The sequence below is a fragment of the Neolamprologus brichardi genome, chromosome 8 (genome assembly GCF_056152115.1).
Source record: "Neolamprologus brichardi isolate AB-2024 chromosome 8, ASM5615211v1, whole genome shotgun sequence".
Classification (NCBI taxonomy): Eukaryota; Metazoa; Chordata; class Actinopteri; order Cichliformes; family Cichlidae; genus Neolamprologus; species Neolamprologus brichardi.
In genome coordinates, this window is record NC_142111.1 from 6110008 (window position 1) to 6121988 (window position 11981).

The 11981-nt window shown below is 42.2% G+C and overlaps 1 protein-coding gene across 3 annotated transcripts; it reads right to left on the reverse strand.

Moving 5' to 3' along the window:
• Positions 1-247: 247 nt before the first annotated feature.
• Positions 248-11918, reverse strand: tmem184ba (transmembrane protein 184ba). 3 transcript variants are annotated; one of them, XM_087845324.1, is made up of 10 exons: positions 11569-11918; positions 11436-11478; positions 9602-9835; positions 8240-8405; positions 5108-5198; positions 4345-4512; positions 3931-4100; positions 3647-3841; positions 3297-3323; positions 248-2719 (listed from the first exon to the last, which is right to left on the reverse strand). In XM_087845324.1, the coding sequence occupies exons 3-10, from the start codon at positions 9833-9835 to the stop codon at positions 2490-2492; spliced, it is 1281 nt and encodes a 426-aa protein (XP_087701450.1). In that variant the 5' UTR covers positions 11436-11478; positions 11569-11918; the 3' UTR covers positions 248-2489. The 3 variants fall into 3 exon arrangements, with proteins under 3 accessions (XP_087701450.1, XP_087701451.1, XP_087701452.1); XM_087845325.1 differs by lacking the exon at positions 11436-11478; XM_087845326.1 differs by lacking the exon at positions 3297-3323.
• Between the last annotated feature and the right edge of the window lie 63 nt (positions 11919-11981).

The window sequence follows — 11981 nt, forward strand, 5'->3', positions numbered from 1 at the left end:
GCCAAAGAGCATTTACTTTGTTGTCCTAGCTCATTTTATTTTAAGACAATTAGCATCGCAGGGCAAATAGCTTCCTTTTTAGCAGTTAGCACATTAACTAGTTTTAACGAGTTAATCTCCAAAAACACAATTTCATAACATGCAACTCATTAACATTTTCATTATCCCTTCCTTGGCAACATATTTGAAACATACATGTCATTTTAATGCACATTAGAGGAAAATAATGTAAATTAGACACAAAAAACAACAGTAAATATCTTTATTTTTGTCTTCATGGTTTTCCATCTAACGTGACACAGAAGCATTGTGAGCAGCATTATACATTATACAAAGAACTAGAAACAAAATAAACATATTGAAACAAAAGTTGTAAAAAAAATAGGCCTTTGTTTCTCCTGTCATCAATCTATACAGTATATATGATTATTTAGACATACATTTACTCCTGTAGATAGCACTTAATATTTTCATGTACTTTATGTGCAACATTAGTCTACAACAAACATTTTTTTCCCACATAAGAACAACTCACACTGCAGCAAACAGCATGGCTGCAGACAAAGATGAGGAGTACAAGGGTGAATTATGACACTGAAAGTGCAAATCAGCATACTGTCTGCTTTGCTTTTAAACTGAGAGTTCATTTAATGCCACGCAAGCAACCTGTCAGTAGGAGCTGCAGTGCGACCTCAGTTTCATCATCGCTAAAAATAACCCCGTTTTTAAAGTGTCTATAAATAAGAGGCTGCTCCTGCACGCACACGTGGCTTCTCTCCTATTTAGAACTAATAATGTCTCAGGCAGAAGCACAAAATAAGAAAAAGAAGGGGAAAAAAAAAAACGTAAGCACTGTCTGAACATGGGACACATTTCTGCTTTCCAAGGAAAATAGAAAACAGTCCTAAGAAGACACTAAAAAAAGTGACAAACATTTTCTTGGTGCATTTAAAATATGCTTCAAGCTCTGACTGTATGTTTATGACCTACAACTGGCTCCAAACATGCTCCCTGTGGCCCCCTGGTGTTGAGACAGAGCTACAGCAAAGCAGTGAAAGTAGAACTAAAAAAATGTTGGCAGGTTCTTGTGAGTCATTCAGATGACTCAAGAAATCCAGTTACAAATAAATTTAAAAAAAAAAACCCAGCTTAGACTGCGGTAAACTTACACCAAAAAATAAAAAAAAGACTGACTGGAAGAATAAAAGCGAATCCAACTCAAAGAAACTCAGTAATGTCAACAACAACAACGTTTACGACCTACGACCCACATGTGGTCAAGCTGAAGAAAGATAAACTAATCACAATACTGATATCTGATGAGATGAGAGTTGTAGGTTGGCTCAATAATGCTTCAGCTGGAGGCATGATGTCCATTAAGGTTGTGACAGCACTCAGAATGATGTACTGTCATTTAACAGCTGTGTAGGCACACGCTAAAATGTTTTATTAAATCCCTGCAAAAATAACTGCCACACAGGCAGCTACCCACGCACTCCTTGCCTTAGTTGCCAGATCTTTTTTATCAAATTCAAACTTATCCTGTTTTCAAAAATCAAAGCACAACACCTAACTAAGAGTAGAATTGAAACTTCTGTTCGCCTCTGAACGTGAACTACAGCACACCCAGCTTCGACAAAGCTCCAGTAACGAGAAAAGGCATCTAAAGTTAGCTTTAGCCTAAATTCCTCTTCTGTTTTCTCCTCATTTAACCTACATTGTGGCCTGGAGAAGTCTTACTATCAGAGTGAAACACAAGCTTTAATCCCGGCCATTCAAATAATGCCCCAATTACACAAGTGTAATCCCGACCGGCTCTCCTGCCGCGGCCGCAGATGCACTCTGTAATCTATGAGCTGCTCTGCCTCCCCCTCTGCAATATCAATAACAACATTGATCCATGTGTTGTGTTTACTAACTCCTGTTTTTGACATGCTTTCCCTTTAAATGCATCACCAACTGCTGCCCAGGGTCTCTCACCCCCACTACTAAGACCTCCACAACACTGAAAACTGCTTTAAAGCGCTTTGACCAACCAGTCAATGTCTTGACTAAATATTCTTTCAAGTTTATGAATCATGTCCAAAGAAGAAACCTTGGTAAACACTGACGAAGATCAAAATAAATAGCAACACCTATGAAGATTACAGCTCCGCTGCTAAACACAAGGAAGGGGAAACAGGACTGTGCATAAAAAAAGAGAGAGGGAGAAAAAAAAAAAAGAAATTCAGCTTTTTTTCAGTTTTTGTTCCAAAGCTATGAGTCATTATCTGAAAGTATGACTCACAACTCAACCGTGTTCCCACTTGTGACCCTTGGGAAAGGCGGGCCCCTGCATTTTTTGATCAGTCGCAAAACAGGGGAAACAAAAACAAACAAGCAACTACTGATTCGTACACTGAGGGGGATCGGCTGCAGAGAGCAGAGTACCATCAACTGTTTTGACATCAGACTGATGTCAAGTTTTGCCGCTTTTGACTTGTTCTGCTCTAGAATTCATCGTCTGAGCTGAGCAGCAGCGTTTTCTCTGTGTCCCCGCGGCCGCTGACAGCACTGTGGGCGCGGGAGACTGGCGGTGGCGCCCCCTGCTCCAGCGTGGACTGCTGGGTGTACTGCTGGTAGGCCGGGGAGAAGTTGTGGATGGCGTCCTGGACCATGTCGCCCGGGTTCATTGTCTCCTTCAGGCTGCTGGAGATGCTCTTCATGGGGGCGCAGCGGCCTGCGGGAGAGCCGTAAAAAAAGGAGGGTTAGAGGCCAAAAGCTGGGGTGAAAAATAGAGAGACTGGATGCAGGTGAAAAAAAAGAAAAGGAAGGACGGTGGGAGGATAAACATCAAAAGAAAGTGGATTTATAATGTTTAAGCACAGGGAGAGAGAGAGAGAAGGGAAAGGAAGAGAGATAAAAGAGTCAAAAACAGAAAGATTTAAGACAAGGGAAAAGTCTGGGAGAAAAAGGAAAAGGGCATCAGTGATTTAAAGGATGTAAAAAGAAGGAATGAGTGGGGGAAAGGGGGGGGGAGCAATTGTACAAGGGCAGTGGATGAGATTTAGAGAGGAGGCGAGAAAAGGGGGTTCACAGTGATTTAAAGGGAAGTAAAACAGGGAGAACTGCATAAAGGGAGAAAGGTTGGGGGGTTGCTTTAGGAAATGTCAGCACAAGAACCAAAACTGAATTGAAATATGAGATTTTAAAAATAAAAGAGAGAGAGAACAGAAACTGCTGGCTTAATGCAGCTCAATAAATCAAAATAGAAATAGCAGCAGTGTGAAAACACACAAGGGTGGAGTTCAACCTACCAAACTGTCCATATGTAGGAACAGGTCCTTTAGAGTGCAGCAGAGAAGAGAAGATAAAAAAAGAAGATAGATATGTAGAAACAGGCAAGTAGAAAGCGAAAAATGGGATATTGGGAGGTGAAAAATAAAGGCGAAGACAAAAACTTAAGGAAGTAGTAAAAAAAAAAAGAAAAGAAAAAAGATGGGGCATAAATGAGGAAATATGCATTGAAACGAATGGAAATGAGATGGAGGACAGACATGAAGTGAAAAACTTTTTGAATTCTTTTTTAAGACGGTAAATATTGTACGACAGATGTGTTAAACCCCGCTGTTTCCTTCCTCCCTTCTTCCCTCGCCTTCCTTCTCACCTGTTAAATCGAGACTTTTGTCCTTGTACACGCTGTATGTGAAAGCGTGCCGCAGAGCCAGTGCCGCGAAAAACATCTCGATGCATATGATGAAGTTCTGGTAACCGGCGGCGACCGTACCCTCACCGACGGACACTTCCACTGAGTTGATCTGAGGGATGGCACCGCATTTCTCCAGGATGGCCAGCAGCATGCCTGACCACAAATAGATAAGCACAGGAAGCTGTCACTCCACCTGTTTTCATAAAAAACGTCGTGTGGCGTTTTGTGCCGCGCTGACCTACCTTGCCAGAAGGAGAGGAAGATGACCGACTTGACCATGAAAAACTTGAGCATGGGGCTGTAAGGGCTCAGCAGCTCCCTGGTGGCGAAGTAGAACAGGAAGAGGGCGTACAGCGACAAGCTGACGGAGATATTGTAGATGATGGTCACGTACAGGTAACCGCTGGCAACACTGCAGAGTGAAGGTCAGATAAAACTGCATTAATGATGCTGGTTTGTGTTTGGGGTTAGTTCTACCTTTTGTGATTATTGAAAGCTCCCATTAGAGATGAAAGTCTGAAGCGTTCAATTAATCTAGAAATTAAAGTGGTAATCCTCATTTTGTGGAAGCTGTGAAACGCCTGAAAACGCCTGGATTCTCACAGATATACACCACCAAGTACACCACCAGCAACCTTCCTGTCTGCAGCACTTACTTAAAGTCTCCATCCTTGTATTTGCCGTAGGCCTGCAGGATGACGGTGATGACAGCCATGAGCGGTTTGACCACACAGAATTGCAGAGTGGCCTGTTTGCAAAATCGCAAGAAGCCAATGGAGTAGGCCTTTCCCCTCAGACAGCAGGTACCATACATACAGCTGGACCTGATGGAACCAAACATCAGGGAAAAGGAAAACATGTTGAGCAATAGTTTGTATTTTTTAAAAAGAGTCCATGCCATGAAAACAAATACTGTTTAAAGCAGACTTATTATGGCTACACCATGGGTGGCTCAGTGGTTAGCACTGTTGCCTCACAGGAAGACGAGGTCCTGCTAAAGCCTTTCTGTGTGCAGACTTCTCACCAGTTTCACTTCCTGGGTAAATTAAAGTTAATCCATTAATTTTTTTTAAAGGTGTTTTTCAGCTGCATAATTTCATTCTTGGACTTGACTAGAGCAGCTTTGCTTCACTCACAGTTCAAAAGTTCGGTGGGTCTGTTAACTATCTGACTGAACAAGCTGTTTCGGGACAACTTTCTGCTGATTGGCTGCTCCTCATACACAGCAGTAAAAAACAACAACATCTGAAATACAGCATTTAGAGTCTGAAGCCTGAGCTTTTAGAGACTTAAAGGGATTATTTGTAAAAACAGACATGATTATTTTAAACTTTGTCCATGTTTAATACAAGTTCACACCAGCAGAACAAAAGGAAAGCATAAAGAGTTCACTTTAAAGGCCTTTCAGGCTGAACTTACTCTATCGGTTTTCCTCTGATCTCAGCCATGATGGCGCTTTCTCCTCCCAAGTATTCGTAACACAGACTCAGGAAGTTGTAAATAACAAATGCTGAAGAGACACAAGGGGAGAAAAAGAGCTGATTTGATTATAATTGCTACATATGTGATAGTTTTGGTTTGTTATTTGATCGTTGCTTACAGTAAATTGTGTTTCTGGAAAAGCTCTTTTCAGACCACTGTAGGAAACTTCACTGACACATTCAAGTCTCCCAGAAGCCGTGACAGCGTGACAGTGAACCAACATGCACAATACCAGGAATTCTAAGGACCGCAGCTAAATGGAAATGAGCCATCATTCAATCAATTTTACAATTGATTTTCTAAGTCTGTGTTGTCCTCTGTGACTGGAGCCTGTTCACTAAAACTGTTAATGTTACAACAAACATATTAAGACTTTCTAAACATGTTTGGTTACAGATTTGGCTCCATTTGTTTTACATGTATATAAACAACTAAACATTTCACAACACTGGGTTCAAATTGTCAGAAAATAGCCCATATTTTTTATATATACTGAAAAAAATACAGCAGTAACTCACTTGATTACTCACAGACCTCCCAGCAGTCACACAATAACAAACACATCACTTCCTGTCACATTTGTTTTATCATGCGAACGGAAATATACAACACAATTCAAACTGAGGCGCAGCTCAAAAACAACAGCTGACCATGATGTAATTATATGAAATAATTTTTATACTGTCATAGGGACATGCGGCATAATAATATTTCACTGTAACAAAACCAGCTGTTTATAAATCTGTACTAAAGCATGACCTTCACACACAATCACAAGCATGCTTATATTTAGCATTAGAAAGTAACAGCTACTTATGTCCAAATCAAATCTAGTGCTGCTCTACTCAATGCAAAAACACATGGACATAATTCACGTAATCTGACAAGACTTGACCTTCAATTTTAATATCCAAAGAATTAACTAAAGTTGTATTTCTTTCATTAGCTAATAAATGTTCAACCACCTATTTTCTCTCCTCTGTGCTGCTTCAGTGAGAAGGTGTTCCAGATCAGGAGCCTCATAAAAAACATAACAGTGCTAATCCCGTTAACCCCCGAGGACCTTCCAGTCCTGCGCGCATACACGCACTCTTGCAGGGGTGTGTTTGAATGCATGCAAGGTAAATCCACTCTTGGATAACTTTTGTGAACTAAATGCCATCCATCCATCCATTCGCTTCCGCTTATCCTTTTCAGGGTCGCGGGGGGCGCTGGAGCCTATCCCAACTGTCATAGGGCGAGAGGCGGGGTACACCCTGGACAGGTCGCCAGTCTGTCACAGGGCCAACACACAGGGACAGACAACCATTCGCGCTCACATTCACACCTAATTTGGATTTTCCAATTAACCTATCCCCACAAGCTGCATGTCTTTGGACGGTGGGAGGAAGCCGTAGTACCCGGAGGGAACCCACGCAAACACGGGGAGAACATGCAAACTCCACACAGAAAGACCCCGGCCTGATGTTGGAATTGAACTCAGGACCTTCTTGCTGTGCGGCAACAGTGCTAACCACCGTGCCACCGTGCTGCCCTGAACTAAATGCATAAGATGAAAATGAATTAAACAGAATCCAAATAAAGACTAGGGTAGTGACTGTGCATCAGTTCATTGTAAAGTGTGAAAATGTAACATATCCTGGGTGTGTGCCATGTTTGTGCATGGGAGGTTCACAAAAGCACTGTGCAAGCATCGTGCCATAGCACAGAAGTCTCTGTACTGCTGACAGTGACTATAGTTCATCAGCTCTTTGCAGCTGTGTTATTTCTGCATATTTTCTTGCTCTGTTTTTAAACTCCACCCAAACTCTCTCTACAACTTTCCCACTGCCTTCTATCTGACGTCAGATGTCTGTCAGACAGTACTCGGGTAATAAGATGCCACACATGCCAAACACAAAAAGCTCGCCCACAGAGCTGAGTGATGAGAACTGGTTCATCTGCTTCCAGCAGCTCTCCTTGTGTCTTGGCTGTTTACCATTATGTTCTTTCACTTTTCCCCAAGGACTCCCGCCTGCAAGCGCTAGTTGCCACGGTGATACAGTAGGCCTACATACAGTGAGAACAGTAGGAGCAAGTTTGCAGCAAGTTTGGTTGAGGTAAACTCATTATCTGATGCAGCCACTCTGGTTGATGAGGGAGATTTGTGAGCGTGGTTGCCATGCAACAAGTCGGTCCTCACCGAGGAAAAGGACTCAGCGGCATTGTAGGAAGATGACGGCTGATGAGAGGATGAAGAGAAATGAAAAAGGGAGTGAAGACTTGGGCGAGAGCGCGGAGACGGAGGAGGTGAGCCATATGTATGACAAAGCAATATGACGAACATAACGCTTCCTGCCAAAAGCAGAACCAAACATAGCGATCCCCTTCAGCTCACATTCAAAAGCATGTGACGTCATCAGTTCGCCAACACAGGACACGACACGTGAGCCCAGCGTCACAGTAAGAAGATCATTTTTAGCTTTATCGTGACAACTAAACTCAGAGACTGAGTGGAGGCAGTCGACTTCCTTTCACCATCTTCTGCCAATTCCTGACTTTAATAGAGTGGGATACACCATGTCGGTTTTGTTTGAATCACCATTGGCCAAGAAGCCGCCAACCCACCATCTCCGTTAGCCAAAAAAAAAGAGCCCAGATTTTTTATTAAATCCATTTTTAGTGATTAAACTCATCCTGTCTCTACTGAGATTGGAGTCATGTTTCCTCTCAGAGCCAGTTTTCTAAATCCAACCAGAGAATTATGCCCAAATCAAAATGGCTGAGACACAGCCAAAATATAATGCAGAAAAGGCAAGAATCTAATAAGTGTGAGAGGGCCCTTTACAAAATAAGTATTGACTTGTAGTGGTAGATAATCTGTTAAGGATGACAGAGCAGACTATTCATTTCCACTCTAATCGGACCACAATGTGTTTCAGCAACTCAACTGGAAAAGCTGCCTGCAAAGACGTGAAAAGGATTTAAATCACAGAGTTCTGTTAATGGGATACAAATGACCTAGTGGGTCATGAGAGCTCAGAGTTTTAGCTTGACATTGATGAGATAAAATCAATAGCATGTCCTCACCTTCATAGCAGTCTCTGACGGTGTCAAAGTAAACATAGTACTGGTCGTTGGTGAAGAACAGGAGGCTGAGCCAGGAGTCAAAGGCATAGATGGGAACGATGAAGAGGATCCGTACGATATGGCGCTGCTCCCTGGGCGAGCTGTAGAAACGCAGGTGCATGTAGATCTAAGAGAGAAGGAAGAGACTTTCTGAACACTGGCAGGTTTTTACAATGACTCACAAGTCTACTTTAATGGGCATTTATGATTTCACAGGAAGTGAGCACAGAGTCCTTACAACTCAGGATGGACCAGAGGTAGATAGAATAGATCCTCCATTCAGATTTTTTTTTATTATAAGTCATTTATGCCTTTTTTCTATCTTGTGAGTTGGCCCATGTCACTGACCTCACTAATCAATACATCCCCTGAGCTCAACTCACAGGAATGTGATTTTATAAACCCCTTTCAACGTTTTAAAGTGTCATCTTGTGCATATCTGTGTGTGTATTCATGCTCTGTGTCACAAACACCTGCCGCGGGATGTTACCCGGCAACTTCTCTCGGCCTGAGCATGCTTGCTGGATCACATCACCTGCGCATTAAACAAACACACCTGTCTGTCTTTTTCGTGAGCACATCCATCACAACAGACCGTCTGCTCGCTCAAACACCAACACATGCACTTCCAGCAGAGCACAATATATTATAGTAAAAGTAGAACTGAACAGCACACATCTCTCTTGATGACACTGGGAAACAAGCAGGAGCCCATAGAGATAAGTGCTGAGCCAATGTGCAAGTGCCAAAAGCTGCAGTCCCCCTAATGGCCACCTGTGATTGGATCCCAACTTTGCACCATTAAGGACCTGCTCACAGCCTGGTGCAAGAACGGTCTTCATCTCTATAGACAATTAACATTCTTATAAAAAGTACTGAGATATTTTTTGTTATATAACTCACCTTTTTAAACTTTATTAAGGCTTCAACTATTGTGGTCAATTTGGAAGCTGACACATGCAGCTGGTGTCTTATATCTTGCTAGCTCGCAAAGTCATAACTGTTTTTGTATAAATAATATTGAATACTTGATATCCAAGATGTCTGTTCTCCTTTTTTTGTAAATGAAACTTTAACATTATTAGTCTGTTACTTAGCACTAATTATTAGCTAACTGAGTATCTGCAAAGTATCTCTACAGTGTCTGGGTGTAGCTTACTGATCTAAGCCTGCTATTGCTAGCTTAGGTGATAAATAAGCACTCCACCCTCACGTGAAATCAAAATATGGCCCCTGCAAGTTCCAGAAATCAAATATGACAGGTAAAATTTAAAACCTGAGGTGGTCATCTTTTATATAAAGTCTACACCAGGAAGCTGTTACCTGGTGACAGGTGAGGATTAGTGCAGTCCAGACGAAGAAGCCAGACACAGCCTGCGCAGCTGGAGTCATCAGAAAGATAGGTGGATCCGAACCGAGAAGAGGGGCATCAGGAAGCCATGAAATATTGGGGCCCATCGGAGCTGCCGTGGGTGGGGGGCCAGGTGCCGGAACAAGCGGAGAGTCCTCCCCCAGCCTCTCTGAGAGCGGCACGTCTCGCCTCCACAGTTTTAACATCTGGAAGTGACGTAGACACTGGTAAAACATTCACATCACAAACTGGAAAGAATAAAAGGCACATCAGAGATGTCAAAACTCTTCTCCAACAGTGATCACACTGTGATCTAATCCATGACGTATGAAGAGTCACCAGTAATCATCAACCTGAAATGTCGATGTCGTGTTATCAGTGTAATGTGTAATTTGTGATAAGAGGAGATTTCAGAATAAATGCAAAAAAACTCTAGGTCAAAATATCTTCACTCTGAGTAAAGAATGTGTGTGGACTGTTTGCTCATGGGCACCCACATTCAACTCAATGTAAAACAATGTCTAACAGCAACATTTTAACTCTGGTTTTTAAGTTAACAGACAGCAAAGCCGTCAGCTATCATCCATTCAGGCCTTTCACGGCTCAAAATGTAAGAAAATGCTTTTTGAACAGAAAGACTAGCAGCAAAACATGACGTTTAAAGACAATTGTTTTCAGTTTCTGCATTTCTCTGCAATGTAACTGCATACTCAGAATAAAATCCTGACGATGTGGACCCTGGACATTATAACAACACCGAATGGGCCTAAAATAATTTGTTAAAATTTATAATGTCACACCTTAGGGTGCATTTTCTTCATGTATGATCAGTGAGCTGAACAAGAACCACTTTCAGCCAGAGGAAATTTAGATAGAGACAAAAGATTTTAAGTCAAGCGGCCCTATCAACAGCTCCTGATGATGGGGACAGCTGCTCGCTGACTGTGACGAACAATGGGAATGTTCTCGGGGTGTCCGTGTTCTTGCTCACGTCACTGTTGACAGAACCAGGGGCAATAAATAAAAAGAGCAGGCGTGAGTGCTATAAGTGGAAACTGATTGTGAGCGAGAGATGGTAACCTTCAGTCTCACTAATCATGCTGTCTGTCAGAGCAGCACATCAAACAAACAGCACACAAGCTGACATAATGACACCCCCTCCTCCCACACACACACATCAGCAGTCCTCCTATTTACTTTCTTAAAATAAATTACATTAAATTGTAACAAATGAATTTAGTGGGTTGATAAAATTAGGCTACTTATAGGCGTTTCTTTGGTGGCTAAGATCTGTGTGTATGTGTGTGACAGCAGGCCATTTGTATTGGTTTGCAGGGGATCAGCATATGTCAACAAGAAGAAATGAAGGCATCAGCAGCCACACATATAATACCAGGCACAGTGAAAAGATGCTCTGCTGAAGCAGAGGGCCATCTTTGTGTCTCATTTGAAAGGGGGGAAATAAATAAAAGGTCAGTCTATGCAGTCTCAAACGCACAAGGGAATAATATAGGGACAGGCAGGCGGTCAGGAAAACAAAGTAACAGATGGAAAGGGGCAATGGGGGGCAGACGGGGTGGGTTTATCATTAATGGTAGCCAGACTGGATTAGCAGGCGTACAAGCAACAACAACACAAACAGTTCAAAAACAAAAAGACGCTAAAAATCTGTGTGTGTATGCCTTTCAGTTACTTCAGTAATCATTTATTATGTTGCTGTGATTTATTCAAAGTGAATGAATGAATTATAAAGTTGAAATAAGAAAAAATATTCATTTCAACAAGCTTTTATTTAAAAAGACTCACCTTTGCTAAATGTTAGCTACAACAATCCACAGCTGAACTTGAACTGTAAGCGTGAAACGGACACAGAGTTTTATTATGCTAGCAATGAAGTAACAATTGAAGTTTTCTAGTTTGTTTTAAAGTCTAGACTCACCCGCTTATTTAAAATCGTCCTCAGCTCCGTCACACACACAAAAAAAATCTTCGGCTAGAAATAACCCACAAACGGCCTTAATTCCTTCTCAAAGCAGCACCGTTGCTCCCCGGACATCCATGTTGAGTCGTCGGTGGACCGCGCCGTTAACCCCTCAGCGTCTCACCCCAAAAACTCACCTCTAAAGTTTGTCTGTCATGTTACACAACTTCTACTCTATCTTTCTGTTGCTCCTATGTATTTATAACTCCTAGCGTCCACCTAGTTTTGTCGGTGTTTCAGAAGTTAGTGCAGCAAACCCTGTCACTCTCCTCCGATCCCCTGTCTGCGATCAAGCTCCAGCTCCAGTCCAATCCCTGTCGGATTAACTGCAGATCACACAGCCCCGCCTACTCCGCGAGGACGAGCCAACG